Genomic DNA, 27,959 nt, shown 5'->3' with positions numbered 1-27,959 from the left:
GCATATCCACCAACTCCAAAAGGTTCAAATGCTGTTTTCCAGGTCCTGTTAATCTCTCAGCACACACTTCCTTGTATGTGCCTAAGACTCACAGATGGACAGAGGTCTCATGCACCCAAATGCTTTAGAAAACACATGCAAAACCCAAATCCTCCTCAATAAATATTTTAGGGTTAGAGAAACAAATGAAACCAGGGAACATGGTGGCCACAACTGAGGCAGCCAATTGACTAAGCACTGCTCAGCACCAGGAACTTCACTAAGAGTGCATTAGTGCAGCTATTCTAATGTGAACTCTCTCACTGACACCCTTGTTCCAGTACAAGAACAACTTAGTTGCCTTTTACTTTTAGCTCCTAAGGCTTTGAGGTACTAATAAAAGCCAAACCAAGAATGCACCATGCTAACCTTCTCTGTTGGGAAGCGAGAAGTGATATATTAATCAAGACGTGTTTATGATTTCCTGCATTAAAAAAACTGTCCAGGATCACATTAAGATGTGTACTTAACATCACAGTACTACATATTTCAAAGTTCACAGTACCACTTATTTCAAAGGTTTTCCAACTTATTTTTACTATAAAATGTATCCTTAGAGAATAATTGTTCCCAGCAATGATAAAAATCTTATAAACGATACCAGAATGCCCTTAATCAATTTCTTTACATAGGCTAGTTCATAACTTTAGCAAACTTCTGAACAAAACAAATAAATATAGAGGTAAAATAGACAGCATTTCATTCTTGGTCTTATTGCTTTCTTCAAAATAAAGACACATACGCACTGAAGACAAACAAAAGCTATTTCTGAAGCATGCACAGTTTGTTTCATTCATGTGAATAGAGTATTTATAGCTCACAGTAATTAAAACAGTGGGACAAGTAGTAAGTACAAATTATTCTTTCATCAGTACACAGTTAAACAAGTCACCGCAGTGACAAAATAGAAGCACGCACAGCAAATTTAACTGGGAAGCTAGAATTTAGGACTGCTGGAGAGACACTGCCACCTCTACCTCCTACACAGATACACACACACACACACAAAGGAAGGAATAGCTCAGTTCCTTGTAGCGCAGATGATCAATACACAAAAGGCAGGCGCAGAAAACGAGTTGTTAGTCAAACTCATCGGAGCAAGACTGCTTCTAAGACTAGAATAGAGAGAATGGAGGGAGGGAACCATGAATGCCCTGAACAAGAGTCTTGCAATAAATACTTCTGGAGGAAATAAAAAAAAAAAATCACACCATGATCTGATAGATGTCATTTACCAGAAATACCACCAAATGGGCTGCTCGTGTCACGTTGGGCTTTTCAAGACCCTGTATTAGCACTTAAACATTCCAAGTATAAAATCAATTATCTCTGTAAAGCGTCGTAGGGAAAAAACACACAACTGGGGTGGCCATGAAAACACTTAATACTTCAATCTCAGAGGCCTACTTCTGCAGACCTCTGCAAAGACTGCTTTAATCCCTGGCTCCGGCAGCTCTTCCGTAATTATGCTGCTGCTCAGATTTTCACACTCATTCATTCACTGCTGGTTTGCTTTTGTTTTAGCTCCTCATCAGCACAGTCATTCCAGGGAAGGATGCATTCTGCCTTACTACTTTGCACATGCAAAATTCCCTCGGAATTTTTCACCACTGCATCCGCTGCTATTATTCCTTTGTCCAATGAGCAATGTGGTTACTTTGAAAGCCATTTCAAATGGAACATTTAAGGGCAAACAGACATGGTAATAGACAAACCTACCATTTTTAATTTCCTTTTTTGCTTTCTACACATTTATGTGGTCCCATAAAAAAGCCCTTTCTGTCTGAAAGAAAAGAATCCTACCCATCTTTTCCAGCAGCAGATTAAGCAGAAATATGCTGTGAACAGTAAACTGATTTTTCACTGCCCCCTCATTCACCTGTACAGTTAAAGGTTTCTCCTGCTGTAACCCAAGCCAGTTAAAATAATCCTATATAACAGGTATTTGCAAAGGTCAAGATTCAACATGCAGTATGTTCTACATACCTCATTGGACTGCTTCCCACTATATGACATTTTCTTGATGGCCACCACTTCATTGGTGCGCACATCACGTGCCTGTAATGGGAAAACACAATGCATCAGTTTCTTCAGACTGAGATTCCCCATGAGATGTAAAGCAAACATACCCATAAAAAAAACCCAATCTTTATCCCTTAGTTAACTTTTGCAGAGAGTTAAACTAAAATATCTTCCAAGGGGTGTGCCTGCTGCATCTGTTAGAAGTTGAAGATCATCCTCCTGTTCATGAGACAAAGCATGACATTTCTCCATGCTCAGCATGCAGCAGGTTTCTGCAGCAGCCATGTACTGTCACTTCTAAACTAAAAATCATAGCTTATAAAAGCAGCTCTGACTCAAATAAAACTGATTTTCCCTAAATCAACTTCTCTCACTGCTCAGGTCCATATCAGACAAAACAGAAGCAATGCTCAACCCCCTTGTTCCATTCCAAACAAACCAAGGTGCACAGTAGATACCTGCTCTGCACACCAGTATCTTTCTCCCCAGTGCTCCCACAAATCAGCTATTGTGTCTTAAAGAAGGGATGGGGACACAGCACCAAGCACCAAGGCAATTGCTCATTCCCCTCTGGCAGAAGAAGGGGCAGGGCTGCTTCACCTTGTGGGGAGGATGGCTCCAGACCAGACTCTAGCCTCTCCTCTGTTAAGGATTTCAGCAGCATGGGAGGGTGATGGAGGAAAACCCCCAAGTCTCTCTGATAAGAATTATCAACTTGGGTATGAAACCAGACCATATAAATCAGAATATTGTGCACCACAGCATTCATGGATGATTGATGAAAATGCTGATTTTGCATATATTTGCACTATGAAGCACAACCTATCAGAACATGGATTAATGAAGTACCAGGACTCTGCCTTTTGTAAAAAGGTTCTTCCATAACGTTTTAATTCTGCTGTCCATTCAAGATTCCCAGAATTCCCTGACAGTCTTTACTTCAACCAGTTATGATGAGCTTGAACCAATCCTATTTTTAGTTTTCTATCTGTTTGAGCAGATCCTTCCTCCTGTCTTGCTGACACTAAAGTTGGGGGGTGACTATATTTGGGTTTTGAGACTCAAAAAAAGGAAGAATAAAGTTCTGACTCCTAGATCTTTACTAATTAGAGAGACCGTCTATGAAACAGTCCAACCAGTGAAGAACTGCAACAAACCAGGCAAGCCAAATACTACAGTATAGCAGAAGGAGCACAGCTCTAACAAAAGGGAGTGGGTTATTCTTCTGCTCCATCTGCAGTGTTCCAGTGTAGTAGGTTTCCTGTGTCAAGTGAAAGCTATTATTACACTGCAGAGTAGGGTAAGGATAATACCAAAATGATTCAGAGGTGCCAGACTTGCAGCTTCTAAGAAGCTAAAACCATGAGGTGAACCAGCAAAATCCATGTCAATTGTTAAAGGAAAAACAGAAACTTTCTGCCACTGCAGGATGTAACAGAAACAAAGAGACAGGAGTGAACACTTTTAGTCAGTTATCATGTAAAGTAACATATCACCCCTTCTTGGGATCAGGGATGAAAGGAAAGTAAAGTAGGAACAACAAACATGGAAAGAGTAAACTGCATTTAATAGGGCAGGAAGAGATCTCAGGAATATATGGATTTTATACTTTTTTAATCACTCCTGCATCTATTTCTCATCAACATTTTTGGTCGAGGCTAGAGGCAATGAAAGCAGGCTGGTGAGGGGGGTTGCTGTGAATTAGAGGAACCAAGCAAGCAACTCCTCATTGAGTTTGCTTAACACTGACACCAAGCTGGGAGCAAAAGAACCATCCCAGCTGACACCCCATCAACGTTCAAATTACAGAGTTTTGTTTGGGTTTTTAGTGTCCCTGCGATCTGGAATAAGTGAAAAAAGACAGTTCCTAACCAAAAGCCACGGAGACGTTCCAAGATTTAAAAGATCCAAACGAAGAAGACTTGTTTCATGGCAGACATTTATGCACATACACCCCGCTTTCCTCCAAAAGCTCCCCGCAAAAGGATCAACATCTGGCGACGAGAGTAACCTCACCAATGAGAGAATTAAAACATGAGCAAAGAAAAGGTGGAGTGTGTCATCGGCTTTGGTAATATGCTTTTAAACAGTTATTAACCATAATCCAGTACTAATTACATTGATTAGAGAAAGTTTCATTGTTTGCAATAGCAGAATCAAAATCCTGCTAACGAAACTTAAGAGCAGGTTTTTTCCCTAGTGTTACAAAGGAATAAAGGATTTAAGACATACACTCCCTTACTTTAGTTCTCTATTTAACTCACACTAAATTTCTCCCTCCACTTTGTCCATCTCATCTTTTGGGCTTCTGTTTGTGCTATGCAGTACACTACATGGAACAGTTTCAGATTCAAGATCTCAGGCCTGCTAGCAGTAAAAAGGTACCATAACAAAAAACTTACAGGCTACAACTCGCACTTGACAAAAATAAAGCCCCAAAATGGGTTGGAGTAGTGTGATGTCTTTTTCATATCCACTCTTTAACCAAAGTGAGTGAATGAGATGAAGTAAAGGCCACAAGGTGAGTACTGTTTCTTCAGGAAGCACTTCCTCCCCCAGACCTGTTCCCAGACAGTGGCAGCTCATAGTTTTAAGCAGGGAACAAAATTAAGAAGCTTTTCCTAATTAGTTCATCTGTGCTGCATTAGATTTGTGCTGGAAGGTTCCCAACATGGTCTGCTGCAATTATTAACAATGAATAGGCATCTCATAAAATACTGACACAAATGGCTTTCTGAAGGAAAACTGGCAGGTTTGGCCACACCTCCTATAATTATAAATGTGAAAAGGTTTTCTGAGGAAAACGGGGGCTTTTAAATGAAGGTCTCAGAGGATGCACTTTGGTTAATGTACAGCAACCCGCAAATGAGGCTACCATGAGGCATCCCACCTCCAGTTGAACTGTATCAGCTGGGGAAAATTTCTGCTATCCAGATGACCACGTCAAAAGTCTCATGCAGATGAATACTGGGATTCCTGCCTGAAGTAGGGAAGGATGTGACAGAACCAATCCTTAGGTGTCAAACACAAAGAATGGCTTTAAGGGAGCCTGAGGGTATGCACAAAGGGAGAGAGAACTTAAGATAAAAGGAGATGATCAGACCAAGAGAATGGCATTGCCAGTGAGAATTGATGGAGGAGAAGTAATATTTGAATTAGCAGATAAATCCCTGCTTGTAACATAATGGTGCACCCAAACGCACTGGGCAAGGGCCATGTTTCCAGTTCTCCTTTTCACTGCATATGCAAACACCTTACAGCTACTGCAAGCTTGTGAATGGGCTGAGACTGTACAGACACACACCACCACATATCTAAAAGATTCACAGTAGTTTCTCTTCCTCAATACATTCAAAATAAGCCTACAACCACGGCTTCAAGATAAAAAGACATACAGCCAAAATTCACAAGTCACAAAGCTACTTACAAAATAAACTGCTCCGAAGCTTCCATGGCCAATCTCTCGGAGATCTGTGAAGAGCTTTTCTGGATCTTCTTTAAAGAAGAGCTCTGCAATTTCTGGGTCCTTCAGGCTGCCCGCTCGGCTGGTTGATGGCATCCTGCTGGGCAGTTAGCCGACCGACTATCTGGGTTTAAAGTGCTGCCTCAACCCTTGGTTCATCTGTATGAATGGAGCCTCTTCAGCATGGATTACTGTAAGAAAAAGATTGCAATCCTTCACTGATTATCCTCTTCTCAAAGAGTAAGAGTAAGAAACAAAGCTACAGCAGAGCAGTTTCCACTTCTTCCAGGGCATGCATCCCTGTTGTGTGAAACAACACAACCTATCTGCTGGGATAATGTCACAGTCCCACTGTGACACCAGTCAAGCATTTCCACAGACCACAAACCAAAGTCAAAACATAAAGTGAGAGGCATTCTTTGCTCCAGCATCTGCTCAGTCCCCTGCAGAGCAGTCACCAGAATCATTTTGACCTACAGCAAGAACCAGTTTGTCACCAGTGAGCCCATATTACCTTGACACCCTCCCTCTGAAGAGTTACACCCACTGTGTCTTAAAGTGGATGACACAATTGCACATCTCTATATATATCTATTTATGATGGTCTTTGCAAGACAAGATGTATGGCACCAGTATGAAGTGTATGAACCACCACTGCCCTTTACTGATCTCTATTTGTATTTTTACTTCTAAAATTGCACTCCAGTTACGAAGCAGACAGTGATCAGTTTTTATTCATGTCAGCACATACGCAGAGACCTCTCTAAAGCTTCCACAACTTAGTCATGGCCCTTTTGGGTTTTTTTCTCTTATCTAAATTCATTATCTCTATTGTAAAGTGCCTGCTCTTCAGAGCCTGATTAGCAACCCTCTTCTTTAGAGGAACAGCATTCAGAACAGGAGACACCCCATTCCATACATGATACATCTTTCTACTCTGCTGAAGCAGCAGACATCCATTTTAATCATGATAGTATATGATACAGTGGTCCAGAGTCCACCGGCAAACAGTTTATTCAGAGGAACTTGCAACTTCAGACACTATTTGGAATGTACAAAATCCTGTTTGTATCATGAGTTTACCTTCATTTATTCAGCGCGCCTTGGAATCTATCCAGAATAAAAGTATACCTCCAAGTGGTGCTAAATTCATACTGTATCATCACAACAGGTGAAGCTAAACAAGCATTACAAGTAAAACGCACCTTTCTCCCCACACACAGCTAAAAAGGAAGAGCCTGGGTATGAGGATTTCCTCTCAATTCCCTGTAAATACCAATAGAAGCATTCTGTGTGACTGGCAAACAGCTGATCACACAGCCCACTTCTTCCCAAAAATCCCTGTCTGGCCAAGACTGGTGCTTTTTTAAATTCACATTTCACTGCTCAAATTCGTTCTTCTAAAAACCAGAAAACAAATACAACAAATCTGAGTTTAACTGAGGCATCAGAAGGCCTTATCCCTGTCCATTTATCCTCCTTTCCTGGACTCTATAAACTCCACCTTTCTCCTACCCTCTAAACCATCAATGAATCATTTGTTTTCCCCTCCCTGTGGAGCAATTCCTACAAGCATGGAAAAAGACATACTCCTGCATGTTTATGTTCTGTGGTACTCTTCTCTAGACAGTTGCAGCATGTGAAAGTGCCAAAGACTGCCTGCTCCTTGTTAGTTCAAATAACTACGAGGAGAGCACGATGGGGTGAGAGACAGCCAAGACATACCTAGTTGTAAAGTCTGCAAGAGCCTCCAGTTTTCCTGATTCCTTTAAAATCCCAGTGGTAGGCCAATACATATACACACACACAGAAAATATGCAGCTGTCCACAACTCTGCTATACTGCACTGGTGAGCACGCAGAGGCACGTTGCACATCGATGCAGGATCACTTATAGGAGCCTTCGGAACAAGCGACATCAGCACAGGACATTCCCAACTGCTAATGAAGCTGAGTGAGATGCACAGGAACAGGACTGGGACATCTCCACCTTCCATTGCATAACACAGTAACTAATACCGTGTGGGAAGGGAAATAATTAGCTCCAATTCAGCCTGTACCTGAAGCACACGCTACATTTATGAAGACTGGAAAGAAAAGTGGTGGGCTTTGTTATTTTTTCTTTCAAACAAGCCAACAATATTCCACTTGATTCCAGCTCTAACAAGCACATAAGACTGAAAGACAACTGTTTCACATTTACAGCCCCCGACGAAACAATAGACAAAAAGCATCAGTCAGAAAAGCACGAGAGAGGAGCTGGGGGAAGGGAGCTGATAACCAGAGCACACTCAGTATTATTGAAGGAATGCTTCTTGGATCGACAGTAATGATGTCATGTTCCATCTTTTAAGAAGCATCAGATTCTTACAAAAAGGACATTGTTGTTCAAAAGCAACTGCTGCAATCCCAGAATGCCCTTTTCCCTACATCTGTTAGTCAGAGGGGCTAGGCTTGGATAAACCTGCTAATATGGCCCAAAGTCACATGTCCCCGGGAGCGAGCATGCGAGTGGGAGCCAGGGAGAGCAGGAAACCCCCAGTGCATGCAGCTGAGATGGATTACAGCTCCCCACCTACTCCTGATGCCAAACCAGCCACCAGACTTGCTCTTGGCATCATCTTGGAGCATGCCTCTGAAATGTCATCAACAGGCAGCACTTCTTATGGCTGCTAGAACTCTTCCCAGGCTCCTTAACAACACACGCAGAAGTGGTACAGGACTGGCTATTGCACTGCCAGGCTTGGAATAGCAAAAGAGAACTCCTTATCCACTGTGATACACCTTAAAATACAGGGTTTCCCCCCCCCCCCCCTTTAATCCTGAGAACATTGAGACAAATTTAATTATCTTTATTCTTGAAAATAATTGCTGCTTTGAAATGAATGAGAATAAAACCATTAAGTACTAAAACCTATTTAACGGGATAGTCACAGACGTGAGCATGACACCACGGTTATCATTTTATCTGCTTAGATGGAACAATAAAATGCATTAATGTAAATTCCACCCATAAGAAAGCTTTATGCAGCCTTTGCTAAAGAAAGTGCTCCCATTTTTTATGGATGCTCCGATATTAAATTCCCTCAGTCTTCTCTTTACCCAGACAACACGTGCTGCCTGCCAAAGCCCGACAGTGCCAGCAGCTGAGATGCTCTGCCTGCAATAACAACACCTGGATGCTCTGGGGAAATGGAAGTGAAGTTAGGAGAAGTGGCATGCAACGTGGTTATTGCATTATTTTAAATGTATTTAAAATACAGATGAGTTAAGATTAAAAACACCCAAAGCCCTGCACCTAAACTGCACTGAAAATTCAATCACATACCAGCAGCCAGCTGGTTTTCTGTATTACAGTCAAGTTGCACTGATGTATTTCACATTCTTCCACCAATGCAGTCTCTTTAGTGTAGTCTGTTTGGACTGGTTCAGCTATACCATTAAACACAACTGTCCCCAGTGGATGGGTGGATGGATCATCTCACCTTAGCTCAGACCAGGCAGCTGGATCCTGGCTGTGGCCAAGAGACAGGCACTGCACCAGGAATCGGCATCCCCTGCGTGAGCTCTTGTCTCTGCAGTCTACCTACAAGCCACCTTGCAGGCTGCTAAAATTAGATGAAATAAATTCCACATTTTTTCCTAGTTGTCACTCATACAGAAAGAGAATATTGCATTGCATAAACACAACTGCTGGTACTTACATTGATTCCACTCACAACCAACAAGGTGATAGAGGAATACGAGAAAGAGTCAAAGTAAGCCAGGGAATGACTAGTGGAAGGTGTCCCTGCCCGTGTCAGGGGGTTGGAACTAGATGAGCTTTAAGGTCCCTTCCAACCCAAACCAGTCTGGAATTCTACATTTCTATGACCGAAGCACAGACTGGACCAACTCTTATTTCCACGCAGGCTGAAGTAACTACATTTAGTCAGTAGCAACCATTACTAGTTTAAATAACACTGAATACAGGCCAAAATGTTTTATCAAATTACTTTCATCTGAACAACAACCAGTTAGTAGAAACCACATGCACACATCCACAAAAGTCTATGAATCAGTAAGATGTTACATCCCCTGTAATTACAGCTATATTAAATGTACACACACACACACCTTGAACCACCGACACAAGGAAGCTGAAGATGAGGACGGGACAAGACCTGTTCTCTTCTGAGTTTTCTGCCTCCCTGCCATGTCATCTCCAGCTGAAGTAAGACCCACCCCTGTGACTAACATCCCCTGGGATCCTGCAGAGCAGAACAAGCAAAGCTCTAAATGGTCAGTTGCCATATTTAACATGCATGTTTAAGCCTTATGCCAGGAGACCTTACAGAAATACAAATCTCTCCTCACTACACTAAAAACTGTGACACGGAGAGCTGTCAGATGTAACTGCTTTCATGTAATAAACCAATGTACTAAGAAGAGAATGTACTAATCCTTCACTACAAAGGCAAAGTGAACCTACTCACTGAGATTTCCACCTATCCATCATATTACTTCTCCAGTTCACATCCAGACCAACCTGATGACTAAAAGGCATTCGGTTACACTAACCATGAGATGCATCAAAGCATTTGCAGTTCCTGAAGATGGCTCAAAAGTCTGCAGGCACCAACTGACAACACAGGCTTACTTGTAGATCATTAGCATTAAAAAGCAGCACACTTTGTCCGTACAAATGAAGTTTCAAGGAATCAACATATTCAACATCCTTCGGCTTCTACACACAAGAATATTACAACCAGAGTTAAAACAAACACCATGTGAGAACATCATGGAAACAACAAACAAATTTATGCATCCATCATCCTGTGTCTCTCTCCATTTCCCTGGGTACCAAGAGGCACTACATGGCCTCCTACAATGGCTAATGAGGCTGACAGCAGTGCTGCCCTCTGTTCCTGAATTATAAATAACAGATTATTTGGAATATGAGACATAATACTCATGTCATCTGCTATACAAAACACTTAGCACAGTACAACCTATAAACACTTCTCTTTAGTATCAAATGGCCGTTACTCCATGTATTTTTCCCTGATAGAATATATATGACTTTAAAAACAAACCAACCAGGAGACCAGTTATAGCACATACAATCATCAGAGCTGCACATTCTAACAGCAAAGATATAAAGTGATTATTCAACAGAGAAAATAACTGGTCCTTTGCAGGTCCTACTCGAAGCCAGAGCAAAAGTAAAGCAAGCAACAAAAACAACCCAACACCAAAACCCAACAGCCCACCTCAACACAACTGCATTTGGAAGCTGATACTTAGATATTTTATAAGAGCATCTGCATTGCATGTAGTGCAAACCATTGCCAGATTTTAATGTCACTTCCTCTGGCAGGATCTAATGCAAGAGCATCAAATAGATGGGGAATGAGTGTCATCATGCAACTGTCGAAACAGGGAAAAGGGATTTTCTCTTACTTGCATCCGGGTCTGATCCAGGGAGTGTATGAAACTGAGATTAAGCTACCCCCTCAACACGCTATCAGAAATTTCCTGAATGGATTCCAGCTGACGCTGAAAATTTCCACCACCATCATAAATATGGTAAAAAGGAACGACTTGTCATTTATTTTTTCCTTTTACTTGCAATTATGTCTAAAGTGAGAGTGAACTGGTGAGAATGCTTAAAATACTGGCTTGTAAACACCTCTATAGCATTGAATGCTTGACCTGAAAGCACAATTTTTTTGGAAGTAGCAGACAAATCACTCCCCATTTTGGACAAACTCTGAATAAAAGCCTGTAAGGTAAAAAAAAAGAAGCAAAATTATGGAATGCAAGTTTCTGCTTGCATGCAAAATGTGAAGCTGTCACTATTCCATGCATTTTCAGGCGAAAAAATCCCAAACTAAACTCAAATAAAAGTTTTCTAGCATAACAACCAGAAATACCAGCACATATGAGCTGTCTGGTTATAAACCATGCAGAAGAAACCTCAGCTGAACTTTCAGTATCGCATAATACTGCCTGTTGGGGAGAGGAAGCTTCTTTGACGTATATTTGAGACACCAAAGAGGTTCTTGCAGCACAACATGTAACAGGCTCATTCCCATGTGCTCAAGGCTGCACTGCCCAGCACAGGAGGCTGTGTTCTGGTATAATGTGACTGTGAGTAAAATACTCTCTCTTCAGACAACAACGGGATGCTGCAACACCCACCCTCAATCCCATGGGGATGTGTGATGGTTTGACTCTAACCTGGTACTGGAAGCAGAAGCACAGCTGGTGGGGAAACATCAGAACAGATGATGAAGGCCCAGCATCAGAAGAATCCCAGGCTGGTTTGTGTTGGAAGGGACCTCAAAGCTTTTCCAGTTCCAACCCCCTGCCATGGGCAGCGACACCTTCCACCAGGGCAGGTTGCTCCAAGCCCCAACCAACCTGGCCCTGAACATTGCCAGGGATGGGGGATGAAATGAACTCTTGTCACACCAGGCAGTGCTGATATGTGCGACTTTAGGAATGATGCTACCATCCTTGACTTATTTTGTGATCTGCATATAAATCTTATATTGTGATCTGCATATAAATCAGCCTTTAAAGTTTTATCCTGATGAATTCTATGCATGGAGTTAACCTCATCCAGAAAGATAAAGGGCAGACAGAAATCACCTACTATACATCCTATCACTGCATCTGCATTTGCTGTTCATCACAAGCCAGGTGACAGCCAGGCTGCTGGGGTGGGATTCTCTAAGGGCACAGACAGAAGAAGCTCATTTGGCTTATCTGAAATTCAAGGGATCTTCATCCAGTGCAATACTGCCAGATTCAGGATCATCTGCTATCCATCCTTGTGCACATCTCAAACGCAGGGACATATGTTCATCAGGGTCCTCATGATCACTGGGAAAGCACATTCTTGATCACTGCACCCAGTTTCTCCTTCCAGCAAGCTTGTCAAAACTACAACATGGGATTTACTGCTTTCCAATTAAAAAAGATGCCCTGGCAATGCACCAAGTGCTGCGGATGTTCCTTAAACCCTCTTTTAACCTAGGCTCTGGAACCCCAGTTGACCCTTTCTTCTTGTCCTAACAACAGCAGAGCAACTCTCAAGTGTGTTGCACTGCACACATGGAAGATCAATTACTCTCTGCTCACGAATAAGGTATTTTCCTTGATCAGCTAAAAACCGGCTTCCTATCCATGCTCAATTACACCACAACAGATGGTGTGAAGATAGTTGTATTTAGGTGACTATCACAATGGAAAGTCTATCAGCATCCCCAAGCCTCTCCAAATGGACAGCAATTTTAGTGACTTGACTCATGTGAAACCACACACCACAAACTGCTTGGGTACTTGGGTACGCCTCTCCCACTAAGCTAACAACATGTTACTTTTTCTCTTCCTAGTTCTGGCATTTGGAAATTGTCCTAAAGTAGTAATTAAGGGGGGGGGGGGGGGGAGAAGGGGAATCCCAGAAATGAAACAAGGAAAACCTGGAGATGCAGCAAGCGGCATCCAGCTTCTCCTCTGCCCTGCAAAAGGGGCAAGAGGCACTGGGGAACATCTCCCTCAGGATCCTGCTAACTTACCTCTACCACTTAGTAGATGGAAGAATGCTGGCAAAGTAATGAACTTGCCTTTCTCGTAATTATCCTAAAATCATTCCTTTTGGTACCCATGCTCTCCACACTGGATCCATTAGGACTACCTGTCATTACGGAAGGGGGAGGTGCAGATGAATGGCATTCTACAAGAGACTGTTAGCAAAATGTTTAATATTCAGAAGAAATCCAAAATGCTGTCACCAAACTGATTAAAAAAAGGAACCATCCTGAAACAGTGCCAACTGCAAGCAGAACAAAGACACCTGGAACGGGCTGAGGAAACTGGATTGTGGAGGGTAACTGTGTACCATGGAAAGCCCCACTGAGACACTGCTTTTATCTACAGCACTTTTCACCCTCAAGCTTATGTTCATGAGATGCTCCTCCGCTTTCTGCTGATCCCCAAGGGAAGGGGAAAGCTAAGATCACCCCATTTACGAGTCAGGAGCCCCTTCTGCTGCCAAAGCCTAAAGCAGGTGAGATAGTACAGCCGTGCTGGACACTTCCATAACTTGTCTTATGACAGGGGCACTGCACGTGGTCTAAAATCCCACACATATAAAACATGTTACATGTACAACATGTAACAACAGTACTGCATACTGCAAATGAACAGAGATCCTCCTCTGTAGCAGAAGCTCACAGCAAAGAATAGTCATCAAACGCTGTCCCACTGGTATCTTCCACATTCCCTCAGCTATGTCCTTCTAGAAGGAATAGATTATAAGGATAAGAAGAACCTGCACCTGGATATTATGGTGAATTCTGGCAGCTTTTTGCCTGTGTGAGACCCTATGTTCAAAGAGGCTTTTCTTCCCCAACACATGCATTCTTCTTCACCTGACAAAGAGCAAGCCTATCATTCCAGTCAGATTCCTTTCTCGATTTCTTTTAAAAAGATTTTTGAGGAATGATTTTATCCTGGAAAAAAACCTCTTTGTAGATTTTTTTTTCTTTTTCTCTTCTTCTCTGTGTTGTGTTTTTTTTTCTCTTGTATTTTACTTCTTCGCAAAATAGCCTCCAGAAGACACTTTCATGTTAGAGCACTGCTTGTGTTTCTCTTATACATGTACTTGTAGACTGTGGCTTTCTTTGATTTCCCCTCAAGATTCTGACACTAAACTGTCCATCATCAGCTCCCTGCATCACTTACCCCAGCACACTTTCTGATCCTGCTGAGCTGTTCTGCTTGGATGTATGTTTACTTTCCAGGAATGTCACTAGCAAAAAGGGTCAGAAATCTAAGCTTCCAAAACCTCCACTGACAAGCAGTCACGATGATCCACACCAGCAGTAAAGCCAACAGTGCAACAATTATCCCATGCTTTCCATTTGAAACAAAATGGAAAAAATCTTTTGTATTTTTTATTATTTTGATAATATTTCATGTTTTGCAAGTAGTGGGAAAAGTAACAACTGGGTAAGCCCATTCCTGTGCTACAGACAGATATTCTGAACAAACTCTATCTATTTTGACAAGTTACATATGCCAGTTATATGCAAACACAAATAAACCAAACACTAGTTTGAGTCACCAGCAATTTCTGCAGTGTCGCTCACCCGAGAAACACCAATCTACCACTTAAACACCACAAATAAAACGCATTACCAATGTAGATGAAAGATACTCTAGTACCAATAAGCATCCTGTATTTATTTCTCCTATTTAAAACAAAACATCCCATAGGATCACCCAGGATAGTTAAAGAACAGCCAGCATTCGTTTCTCAAAGGCCAGTATCATGGACGCTGAAGAAGTGCTAACCATAGCCTGACATATTCAACACTAACATCTCCTGAATGACTTTGCTTGTGATAGTTCTGGTACATTTATTAAGAAGGTCAGCTCTAAATTTAGTGATTCCTTAGGCTAGCAAAGCTATGAGGAAGGCAACTGGAAAAAATTAAATCCGCTGTCCCCCTTCTTTTGCAATTCATTAAGTTCACAGGCACTGCCAACTCCTGTCCTTTACTACATCACGCTGCTCTGACTCTCATTTGAGCAAGTGTGAACCTGGCAAAACTGGAGCCAGCAGGAAAGACCTAAGGTAGAAAATAAAGTCGAATCCAAAAAACTGGAAGACTCTGTGGGAATAATGCTACAAACCACTGGCCAGGAAGAGGTTAGCGAGCAGCCAGCTGGGGAAAGTCAACTAAATCTAGAGGCAAAAATACTGGGAAACTCCAGCTGCCCATAAGAAAATAAATTTAGGCAGATATCCTAACGGGGCTTGAGTTTAAAGAAACCTTTTCTTGACCCCAAAGCAATTTCACCCCCGAACAATAAATATAGTAAACGTAAGCAAATCGGCTACTTTGGATTCAGCATAAATAACTCAGAAACAAGCTACTAAAGCTCACAATGTAGATAATTACCCTTGAGAAAAGGAGTGATTAAAAAGTAGCAGTATCACACACAGCCTTAGAAGGGAGGCCTGAAAGGAAGGAATTCAAAGGCTTTCTGACCAGCCAGTAAAGAAATAACAAAAATGCTTAAATTAAGCTTGCAAATGAATTCCCTGGAGTGCAGGAGGAGGGCAGGATGCATGCCCACCCCAGAGCTTCCAACCCACCAGTCCATGGGTCTGACTCTTCTTTGAGCAAGTACAAACCTGGCAAAACTGGAGACATTAGGAAAGACCAAAGGTAGAAAATAAGTCAAATATAACAGAAATCCAAGAGAAAACTGGATGATTCTGTGGGAATAATCTTAAAAACCAAGCTGTGCCCCAGCCTGATCCACTACCAAGGTACCAGAAAAGCCACAAAGGAGAACAAGGATACAGGATAGAAGGTAAATTATCTGCGTAAAGATGATGACTAGGTATAAGGTATGGTGCTGTCACAGACCATACATCAAGAAAGCTGGTCCTTCAATAAACTCATACATTAAACATTACTGACCTATGGAGATGAGTAAGGAGCTGCCCTAGGGTCTGACTAGCTCCAGAGTGACATCCCCTTTTGTCACAACCACTGCTCCTTCCAAAGCCACCGCTCCAGAAGCTCCCACAGTGGCTGCAGCCAAACTGAAGAGAGGAATTAACCGAAGTAATAATTAGTGGAAGTAACATGCTCATCACTTGGTGACTGTGACACAGTGAGAACTAACAAGCCAAACATTTATGCGCTGGGCTGTGCCATCAAAATAACAGAACAACTCAAAAGCATATTCAACAAGAAGTGGGCAAAGTCTTGTACACAGAATTCTTGTATTCATTAGTCTTAGGAAGAGAACAGAAACTTCGCCTCTTCACTGATACACAACTCTGAAAAAAGAAAGGGGTCAGATGCATAATTACACGTTTGGAGCAAAGGAAAAGAACTTTGCAACCGGAGTGACCGCAGATCCTGTGTAGCATTTGTATTTAGGATCTGGAACAGGAGGGAAAGGTACATGACAAGTTTTGTTTAGGGCAGCTGACAGTACCAGAAAGTACACAGGAACCTTAAAAACCGAAGTGTATGAGCAAGAAGGCAGGAGATGAAAGGTCAAAAAGTAAAGAACCATCAAGCACATATCTAGTCTTAACCATGAAGAATCTATTAGGAAAATAATACAGAATTCCTGTCAATATACTAAGCAAGTCTCTGCCATGCTCTGCTCCTGGCTATTATTCTTCACTCACATCTAGCCATAAAAATCAAAGTACAGTACAAAAAGGCCTCAGAAACCTTAAATGTCCAAGAAGATAACCTAAGCTTGAGGAGAAAAGGTGCAAGAGCTAAAAATCATACACAAGAAGGCCATGTGAGGTGCTCAGGCTTCAAGAAAAACGAGAGAATCCATAAAATAAGAGCAGCGTATTTATAACAGAGTGAAGGAATTCAACCAACTGAGCTATAAAGAGGAGAATTAACCTGCAGAAATGGCTGCAAGGTGCTGAGCCCAAGAGATACAAACATTGCTTTTTAAATTAGACATTCACAGGAGTAAGAACATCCACAGACAGGTCGGGTAAGGTATTCCTGAACGCTCCTGGCACCTCTTCAGTTGTTACCACTGCCAGAAACAGCAGGTAGGACCAGACCAGTGATGTATTCTGGATGACAGTTTTCATACTGCTATTCTTCCAGGGTCAAACCAGCATTATCCTAACACACCTTGTTATGAAAAAGGCCAATTTTGTTTAGCATGGGTTAATAAAATATACAACTGCCATCACAAACAGAAAAAAAGGTTTATCAAAAGGCTGCAGAGAAATAATCATATCATAGAATGGTTTGGGTTGGAAGGGACCTTAAAGCTCATCCACCTCCAACCCCTGCCACGGGCAGGGACACCTTCCACTAGAGCAGCTTGCTCCAAGCCCCGTCCAACTGTACCCACAAGTGGAGTACTCTTACTGAGCAATTATTTCATGCATCTCTATAGCCTGTGAGCACCTCCTTTCCTGCTGGAATTCCCCAAAGTCAGGGCAATTTGTACAGTTTTACTCCAGCTCAGGCTGAGTATTTATTTTTCCTGCCTCCACATGACTGAGCAGAACAATGTTTTGACCAGCACACAGCAAAGGGATGAGTCAAACAACCAAAAGCAAACAACAACAGATCAAAACCCACCTATTTTACCTACGTGAAGGAATGCTTCCCCAGTGGGTTCTGCAAGGTCTAGATTACTTCTCACTCGGCCCTTCACTTCAAGCAAAGCATAGTTTTCAATATGTATCAGGATTAAAAGCCTTTTAATTTGGTGAGTTTTATCTGCTTTCATGGGAACAAATGCTCATTTCAACTCAGACACAAAACAATTTAGGTAGTGGTGGTTCAGGTACAGAGTATGGCTCAGTTGGATAGTTAAGATCACAGGACTGAAGGTCCTATTAACTCCTGTTCCTGCTATTTTAAGCAACTATATAATAGAATCCAGTCATCAAAATGTAACCAACTCTGGAGAACTTAAAGCCACTCCTCTGGTTACAAAGCTGCTCCAGAACCCTGCTCCCATTCTGATTAGGAACATATTTAAGAACTGATTTAGACTGTCTTACAGTTTGTGTTTATTGCCTGTCAGTTTACACTGACTTACTCTTTTCCCCACACTGCCCTTAAACAGTATTCTTCCCTTTTCCATATTGAGGAATAAGCGCAAGAACAGAGATATAATATGTCCCCTTAGCCTCTTAGCTGAAAAAAGCAAGCCAGTTTTGTCTCCCTTTATGATACAGGAGAAAGCTGGCTTTCTAACACATCCCAACAGCCCTTCCTCACATCTTTCCCAAATTAAGGCTTTTTTTAAAACATCCCTGAACAAAATTGTCCACATCTGCTTATTTCCTGGCCATATAGCATTAAACTTTTAAAATCACCATCGTATAATGAATATACTCAAGTATTTCAACATCTTTCCATTTCTGATAAACCACACTTCTGTATTTCACCTACATACAATATATATTTTTACATATTATGATATGCTTGTTGATACTGCATGACTGCGCACTTTGCGCTATCCCACTTCTATCCATATTACTGCAAACCCCCAGCTCATTCCATCCTGCTGAGTGAGACTCCAGCCCTCCTTTGGATTGATGACACCCACAACTTCACCCCAGCAAATTTTATTAACACATTTACAGTCCTTTCACATGTACATCAAGCCCAAAACACCATTTAAAACTGTCTGAAGATTGGTCCTTGGAACTATCATCAGCTTCCCTTTAACCCATACTTCCTCCATTGACAGCACTAACTCACCTCCCCGCAGCCAGTTCTTAACCCACTACACCACATTTGGCTTTAAGAAGCCTCCAACATGATGCTGTCCTGTTGGCCCTGTGCTGCACTAACATACACCTACGTGAGATGAACTGTACCTGCAGAGCTCCTCCATCCTGGCCACTGTCCTGCTCCATCAGCTCTCCAGCAACCCTCTCCCGTGGAGGCCAGCCCCGCTCACAACCCATCCTTCCCCAAGCATGGCAAACACTGTATAAGTAGTGCTAAAATCAGGAGGTGTGGGTGGGCATACAAAAGGCATCCTCGCTGTAGATGGGGAAAAGCATAAGAGGTGTGTGACAACCACCATCACTTTCACTCCTGTGCTGATGCCTGCCGACTCCACTCCCACCCCGCACACTCGTGGTCCGACTGGTCCTGCACTTCCAGCTGCTGGGTGGAAGAGAGACCTCCCCACCGTGGCACAGAAGTGAGATATGTGCTCTGCCTACCCAGAAATTCGGGGCCCATATGAAATTCCATAAACCCGGAAGATTTCTCATGGAAGCTCTGACGTCACTTTCACACAGGAACAGGCATCCCTGCAGCGAGAGCCGAGTCTGAAGCAGAAGTTCCTAAAGGCCTGCTTCCCAAATGCAGGCAGTCACAGGTTCGTGTGCCACATTACAGCTGTTCCGTTTGCTGACATCTTCTCTCTTATGTACTTCTATACCCATCACCATAGCAACCTAATTCCTCAGAACATATAATGCAATTTTTGTATCTAGTCTATTAGAACAAAATTATTAAGGTTACAAAGGCAAGCACTCCAGAATTAGAAAGTGTCAGAATTCAGACTGCCATCTCCCTTGCCAACTCATCTTCTCCTGCTGCCTCCATCTTCCAGGCCCCCGAGCCACCTCTCCTGCAAGCCTCTACCTCCATTTCTCCACCAGCTGTAGCTCCTTCCTCTCAGATTCCTCTGCAGCCACTAGACTTCTGTCCTGATGGATTCTTATCTCTCCTCTCTCATCTGACTTTTATGCCTCCTGCATTCACACCAGGCATTTTCCTCCTCCACACTGCCTGGGTGCTCTCCAGGAATGATTCACTCAACACAGGACAGAGATTCCCAACAGCCTAGAAACTGGAAACAAGAGGAGCCTCTCTGGCAGGGAAAAGTCCTTCTGATCTCCTATAGCCCAGGGCTGAAGCATCTTCAGCTGCACTTTGAGGATAACCCCCAGCATAGCACTGGTTTACCCTCTTCTTATTGCCCTGGAAGAGTGGGTCCACTGAGGAAAAGCCCCTGCTCCAGGAGGTGTTTTGCAATAACAAAGAGATTCTCCACCTTGATGGAACTTATATAAAACAAATTAACCTTTATGCTTTACCTGCCTCTATCATTATTTATCTGTATCTCACTAGGATGAAGACACATGCATGGAATGCTCAAGTGTTGTGGTTTCTCTGAACACCAACATCTGCAAGCACTATAGAAGTGAGGAGTGGAATTCACTGCACTGGAATGTACCCAGGAAATTCAGCTCTCTCCTTACAGGTTTACTAAAAGGTCCATCAAATCACAGACTTCAGCATCCTACTGCTTGGCTGTCTCTCCACCAGAAAGACAGGTTAAGTCAATACATCATGTGCACACACAGAAGGTAAATGACTACATCTTTTCTCCAAAAACCTGCTTAAACAAAAATCATCTGGCTCTTTTCTGGTTTTGGCAGGATTACTACTTGTCCTCAATACAAGGGATGAAAGAGGTAGGTCACCATCATCACCTGAAGCAAATAGCTGGAACAACAATTCAGAAACAAGGCCCACAAAGCAGGTTTTAATGCCCAAGGTCCACCCTGCCCAGGCTGACTCTTGCTGGGAGTATTTAAACAATTTTTCTGCTGTACACCAAGTCAGAAACACAGCACTTCCTTCTGGCCTGAAGAGTGGAGGGAAGCACTTAAGTTGCTTGAATGTACAAAGTAAGCATTAAAGTGTTTTAAGGCTGAAAAGGCAATTTCAGCTCAAACAGGAACACATCCATCCTAAATCTGACACAAAACTGTAATCAGAAATGGGTCTATTCCAATAGCACAGACCCAAACACCTTTATATTTCACAGGTTCATTGTGTGCTGGCACACAAAGCTGCTTAATCCAGCTGTTCTCTGCAATCATTCACAAAAGCAAATGAATGGAAAAGAAATAATCAGCAACCATTTCCATGGTTCACCTTTAGCTGGGGTGAACAATAATTGGATTGCTTCAGTTGATGGACCAAACTATTTTCTGTGCCTTTAAATAAAAGGTTAACTGAGATAAGGTGGAACCTGCTCTTACACTTGGGCTTGCTGAAAACAAGGCTGTCCTGCCTGTTTCAAGGACTCAGCTTTTGCATGAGGCGAGGCAGGGAGCTGCAGACAGGTGCCTTTTCCAGGTCTGACCTGTAAAGGTATAAAGCCTCCAAAGAAAATACAACTACATTAATCTTACATTTCTCCTTAAGCACTCACTGCTGGCAGGATGGAGCTGGAAGGCCTCTGTCAGCACAGCACCTTGCTGGATGGCAGCGGTGGCTGCTGTGAGGAGTCTCTGATCTGAAGGCAATCAGTGACTTGGTCAAATCATACTACTCAGAGTAATGCCATCTAATGAAGGATGGTAAATGGAGATGGTAAAAACTACTGCCCAGAGCTATAGCTACATGGCACAGCTGGAGCAGGATTAAGCTGCATGGTCTGAAGGACTTACTTAAAATGGTCTACAAATACGCAACGCAGCGGTCTGGCTATGAAGATACAGAAGTAAAGCACCAGGGAACAAGAACAGTCATGAGAACAGTCCCAGGAAAGCAGTGGGACAGACCTTGCCAGGGGGACATTAGAAGGAAATCACGTGCTGCTTTGTTTTGGTGTTATTTGTGGGTTTTCTTGCCTCCGAAACAGGCCTTGGTATTCCCTCTCCATTTTCACATTAGCAAATGGACAACGTACAGAAAACACTGCACATCCCTCGCATGAGCCTCCCAGACACCCTCCTATTTCCCTGAAGAGTTTATCAAACAGTTTTAGACAAAAAAAGAAACTGCCTGCATTAGAGTTTCAATGCTGTCACCATATCTGTCCAGGTTCCCTTAAAATGGTTCTCTTCCTTCGAGCATTTAAGTATCTGCCTTATCCACAGCTACGAGTAGTCCTTGTGCTGTGGCAGAAAAATCTGCAGCATTTTCCATCTGATTTTGAAGAAAGCTCATGGAATTTAAAAAGTAAAAGAACATGAGAAGACAATCAGCTGTTATCTAAAAGCATCTTCATTAATGATAACTACACACGTTTAGTTTTCATCATGCCAGATAGTTTATACTGAGAAACTGCATTAGAAATTTAGTCCTGGTGAACAGTAGAAGCCTTTAAGAAGAGGTTTTCCTTTTAGGACACAAGTGATGGGTTGCACTGGGGTTGATGGTATTTAATTGTTGGTGAAAAGTAGAAGAAAAGCATTTCCCTGAAATAAAGACCAGTCATTCTAAAGCTGAAATGTTACCAGTCCTTGGGATTCAAACTGTGTATTGTCCATACAGGTTGGAGAAAGCAAATCACAGCTCAGGATGGCGGTTTCACAGCCTGCAGGACACAGCTCTGCATGACTGACACTGGCCAACTGTCTCAACTCAACAGGGTGGTAAGGACTGCACCTGCAATGTCTCCATTCACCCTGGCATTTCTCAGGTCTTATGCTGGGTCTGGAAATGCGTGGAAAGACCAAAGGTTGCTCCATTTCCCTTCTTTCTCTGAAGAGGAATTCTTCAACAGCCAAAACTCACATCTGGGTATACTTTCATTACCAAAGCCTAAAAAGCCCTGGTATTTGCTGAGTACATAGAGAGCTGCAGCAACCATCCTTACCTTACAAACACATAAACTACATGACTAAGGGGTGACCCGTCCAAGACCACACAACTTCACAGCAAGAACACAAAGGTCTAACATCCCATTTCTTATGCCAACCACTAAATACACAAGGTCTGTGCTTCTTTTTTAAGTTTCACCCAGTGCCTAGTCTATTAAAACAAAGAGGTTGGAGCTAGATGATCTTAAAGTCCTTTCCAACCCTAACTATTCTAGGATTCTATTTACCTGATTTTATAATCATATATCTCAATGTAAGACAGAGTGTTAAACCTTTGCAGCACAAATATATCAGTGAATAACAGGCTTGTGATTGCTAACACCTTTTGCCTTGAGACTACCAGTCTGCATACAGCTGGAGAACATGGAGGCTTCAGGTTGTCTCTGCTCCAGCGGCTGGACAGAGGTAGGTGCTATCAGATTCCTTTCACATCTATTTAGATTTAAGGAGATAAGCACCCACATCACACACAAAAGAACACCCTCACATCCCTTTGGCAGCCAACTGTTTGAAGGGGCACAGAGAAAGGAGCTCCTCATCCCAGAGGCTGCCTGTGAAGGGCATTGGTAGAGTGTAGCAGCAGAATAACACAGGACATTTTTGCACTATTGCAGTTCTGCACAGCACCTACTCTAGGGATAAATAAAATTCCCATCTCCACAATCTCCAAGGCTGTCAATCTGACACCTTTTGTGAATACTAAATTCACACATACAAAGAACTTTCTCCTTTGTAGGTTTTGAAACATCTCGCATGCCGTTTCCTGCTGGTAACTGAGCGAGCGGCATAATTTCATACCTGGCAATTTGAAACCTCTCTTCCAACAGTTTGGAATAATGGATTATGCCTTTTGTCAGTAGGAACAGACAAATAAGAGAAAGGGAAAAAAACAACAGTAAAGTTTTGAGCAACATTTCTGCTATTAAAGAAGATCTATTTGCTGACTGCTCCTGTCTCCTAAACAAAGGGAAAGTCAGGTGTCTATTTTAGAAATTCTAAGGGTCTTGGATTTTGGAGCTGGGAAAAGTAGGACAATGTCCTGATACCTTGCGCAGATACACCCTAACAACTGACCAGCGAGAGCTGCTCCCTCATCATGCATGCAGCTCACCCTTGCAGCCCAGCTGGACAGGGAGAACTCAACATGCCATGCCAGAAAACAGTATTTACATTTTGGATCCCAGCTATAAAGAGCAACCAGAAGTAACCAAGGTTCCTGAACACAAAAGGGCAAGGAATATCAGCTCCAGCGTTGCTCAGTGCCCAGAAGTTCTTACTACATCTGGACAGCTTCTCAGAGACCACCAGTCTATCCCCCACAAACCAATGCTCAGTTTGTAGCTTCCAAATACCTCAACCCACCTCTCTGCAGATTATTTTGCAAAGTCATTTTGAATGAGGGAATAGCGAAAACCTTAGCCTGAAAAAGAATAAACCTGCCCATATTTACATGAACCATATTGCTCAGCGTAGATAACAAGCTGCATGAAAGCCAGTTGCTGCTAGGCCACAAAAGGGCTTCCATAAAGGCAGAAGAACTCGGATACACTCAAATTCCACAGGCTTGAACAAAAATGAGCCTGGTTCTATCAGCCCTGCAGTTGGTTTTGGCTGCTCCCCTGATGCTGGCCAGGGCCCAATAGTAATCTTGGTGGAAGGCTGGTGTTAGCACTGCCATGGTACTCATACAAACATCTGAAGTGGATGGGATAGTTCTCTGGTAGAAACCAACACAACAGTGACAAGAAATCGCTGTGCTTTAAGTATCTCCAAAACGGTAAAAAAAAAAGGGAAAGGTTGCTAATAACAAAGATCCCTGAAGCAAGGAGAACTTTGGCGCTTACAAAATGCCCCTATATCTGCATCTGGCACATCATATACATCACATCCTCCAGCGAGGCAGGAAGAAGTTATTTTTGAGAACCCGATAGTAAGAACTGAACAGAACTGCTTCTCCCGCCCTCTTTTTTCTCTATGAAGCTAATTCCTGTTGTATAAAGTCAGCTTGAAAGCTCCTTTCAAAGCCAAAGGGGGAGGGAGGAGAGGGAGAATCAGATCTGCTTGTGTTTTCCATTTGACATTCAGGTCTCGTCCCCCCTGTTTTGTTTTCCTGGAGGATGCGGCGGAGGCGCAGACCTCGCGGAATGATGACATCACATCCACCAAAAACCCTAAACCCAAAGAGGAGGGCTCAGCCCTCCCTCAGAGCACAGCTCAGCAGCTCCGGACAGCAGCTCTGCTTCTGGCTATTACCTCTGGGTAACGGTGCCATGCAGAAAACGAATATCCCCTTCAGTACCCATCAAAATGGGGAATGCGACAAGCACAATCCTTCCCAGGCCAAGGAGGATCAAGTTAAAAGGTGTTTACTTATAGAGATATCTTGAACACTATATGGTTTGATACTTGCTTATGCCTGTTCTATCACAGGCTTTCAGTTATACAGGCAAGTGGCTTTTACCATGCTAAAACACAGTATGTTTAAGTTGATGTAAACTGGAAACTGCTCTCATTGAATCAGAATCCCAGACTGGTTTGGGCTTGAAGGGACCTTAAAGCTCACCCAGTTCCAACACCTGCCACAGGCAGGGACACCTTCCACTAGAGCAGCTTGCTCCAAGCCCCTGTGTCCAACATGGCCTTGAACACTGCCAGGGATGGGGCAGCCACAGCTTCTCTGAGCACCCTGTGCCAGCGCCTCAGCACCCTCACGGGGAAGAGCTTCTGCCTAAGAGCTCATCTCAGTCTCCCCTCTGGCAGGTTAAAACCATTCCCTTTGTCCTGTCCCCGCAGACCCCTGTCCAAAGCCCCTCTCACTTAAAAGGCTTTATAAAGTTATTCCTTCCATATGAGCTAGGCATTCCAAGAAGCATCTTTCCTGCACATACTGCACCAGGGACAGAGGAGCTGCTGGACGTGTATGCATGCAGAGGGAAGGAACACGCCTCTTGCAGTAAAGAGGCATTCATACCTTGTCTGTATTTTTTAGAACTCAGGAGAGGCCCATGCCAGGACACGTGCACTGACTGCTCCACGTCATGAGGAGATTCATCCTTCGTGTAATACCTAAACTCAACACTTCGACACGACTTGCAAGCTCAGAAATAACAGGTTTTAAGTGAGAAAGACCTGCAAAATCTTCAAAGCAAATCTCCAAAATGCTTCTTGACACCAGACTTGATGGTGCATGACCACTTTCCTTGCTCCTCACAATTTATGACTTAATTTTAAGCAGCAACAATGAAAAAACAGCAATAAAAAGGGAGAATTACAGAAAGGAATTAAATACCCTGTGGTCATGTGGTTCCTACTGAACAGCACAACGGTATCTCTTTGCTATGATTTTTTTGGTAATTAAATATGAAACTAAGGAGATTGCCATCTCCACCTTATGCACAAGCTAATCAGTATTAGCAGCCCACTCCATTCAGACTGAATACTAATAGTTTCTCGAAGCAGCAAAACACAGCTTTGCCCTCAACTTAGGACAATATTCCAGCAATAACATCAACTAACCAGGTACCATTTGCAGAGTCTGTCCAGAAAAGGATTTCTAGGAGACTCCATCCTACAGGATCTCACACCTCCCCTGAACTCAGAAGTCCTGATTATTGTTCATCATCCACCTGAAGGGATTCTGGCACAAGAAATGGTTGATTTTGGTTAAAATGTAATTACAGATTTCAGTGAAGCAGGTAAAGAATTCAAACAGTAAAATGGTAAGACGCTGGAACAGGGTACCCAAACATCTCAATCTCCTGTCCTGGTGACTGAAGAAAATGAGACATTAAGGAAGCACCAAAGGAGGTGGTAACTCCACTCAGAAAAGGAACTTTACTCCTAGATTTGCAGTGCGATCTGTTCTATCAGCCAGGCCCAGTGGAGCATGCTGAGTCCTGCTGGGTTACCTCTGGAGACTCATCAGGACAGACGGACAGTGACCATCTCTGTAATTTTCTGTTTACATATTTACAGAAGGTATTTTAGCGGTGAGACTGTATGTGTCATGTCCTTAGAAATGCTAATCACAAGCATGAAATCACATCTAGAAAACCCCTACATCAGCAGGTGCTCGATGCCTCCTAACCAGAACATAAGCACACAAGAAGAATCACAACTCACACCATACTCTCCTTCCACTCATGCTGCTCCGTACCACTCATGCTAGTCCCTATCATCCTTGTTTCCCCAACACCTATATAAATGAGTAGGTAGATTTTGCAATGTGCATGATAAACAGGTATGAACCAGCACAGGTTAACATTAGTTCCAAACCTGAAAGCATATCGTGGAGAGCACTTGCTAAATTTCATACTCCATGGCTGTGGCAACATTGAACAAAAATCCCTCAGAAAACCAAGGTCTCAAAATAGGGAACACTTCAACACTGGCAGTCAAATTTCAAGGTTTGAATACTTTTTGGGTTATTCTAGTTTTGACATAATAGGAGTGAAGGAACAAAATCCTTAGTTTCATTATTTCCAAATAAGCTCCTGCAATTTTACTGCATAGATATGCCTTAAATGAATACCAACACTGCAAACCTCTCCGCAGAGACAGCTGAAGTAGAATCTAGAACAGATGAAAGTTACTTGTGATGAGCTGAGCAATGGCTCGCTCTGCAGTGCTTAGAGACTACTGATGCTACAGGGGCTCAAAGCTCTTCTTCCTTCCCAGGTGACAACACTCAGGTTTCTACAGAAAACATCTGCCTTACAGACTAACTAGACCTTTAAGAAGATGTGAGATTGAGCAGCAGTAGAGACTGCACAAACAAGATAACAGGATATACCCTTGCCTCCAAAGACCTCCATGAAAATGTCCACACAATCCCCAAGTCCTGCAATTATATATGCACAAGAATATTTTTCACTTAGGTGGGATGTGCTCAGTTATCCCTGTGTGTGACTGACTCCCAAAAGGGAAAGACTTTGTTGTTCATCAAGTTCAGGGACTGATTTACAATGCATTAAAGGCCCTTTTCAGATTTATTTAAAAACAAAAACCAGCAACCAGCACAACATAGTAACACAGAATATCACAAATTGCAAGACGTAGCCAGTCATTAATGAACACCATCAAAGTGCCATTATGAGAAGAAAAATCCATATAATGTTCATATGATGAAACAAAAAAAAACCAATCCCCTGCATTATTAGGAGGTCATGGCCAGACTTTCAGGAGAGATCTGGGACACTGGCACAGCACGCCCTCCACAGCATCTTCTACACTGCTGCTCCTGCTTTCCAACCTGGAGGTACTGAAGTCAGATGTTAACTGG

General features: G+C 42.7%; 1 protein-coding gene across 1 annotated transcript in view; it reads right to left on the bottom strand.

The window, feature by feature from the left end:
* Nucleotides 1–27,959, bottom strand: part of TAOK1 (TAO kinase 1) — a 65,466-nt gene that overhangs the window by 29,378 nt on the left and 8,129 nt on the right. The window contains exons 2-3 of the mRNA XM_061470089.1: nucleotides 5,489–5,715; nucleotides 2,026–2,097 (exon numbers count right to left, since the gene is read on the bottom strand). Of these exons, the coding sequence (XP_061326073.1) occupies nucleotides 2,026–2,097; nucleotides 5,489–5,620 (204 nt within the window). The 5' untranslated portion in view covers nucleotides 5,621–5,715. The remainder of the gene's footprint in view (nucleotides 1–2,025; nucleotides 2,098–5,488; nucleotides 5,716–27,959) is intronic.

This window comes from Pezoporus flaviventris, unplaced genomic scaffold (genome assembly GCF_033815535.1).
Source record: "Pezoporus flaviventris isolate CSIRO_AGI_PZ_B2104156 unplaced genomic scaffold, CSIRO_AGI_Pfla_v1 ptg000063l, whole genome shotgun sequence".
In the NCBI taxonomy this organism is placed as follows: Eukaryota; Metazoa; Chordata; class Aves; order Psittaciformes; family Psittacidae; genus Pezoporus; species Pezoporus flaviventris.
Note: the sequence above shows the minus strand (reverse complement) of the source record. Positions and strands in the feature narration are given on the sequence as shown.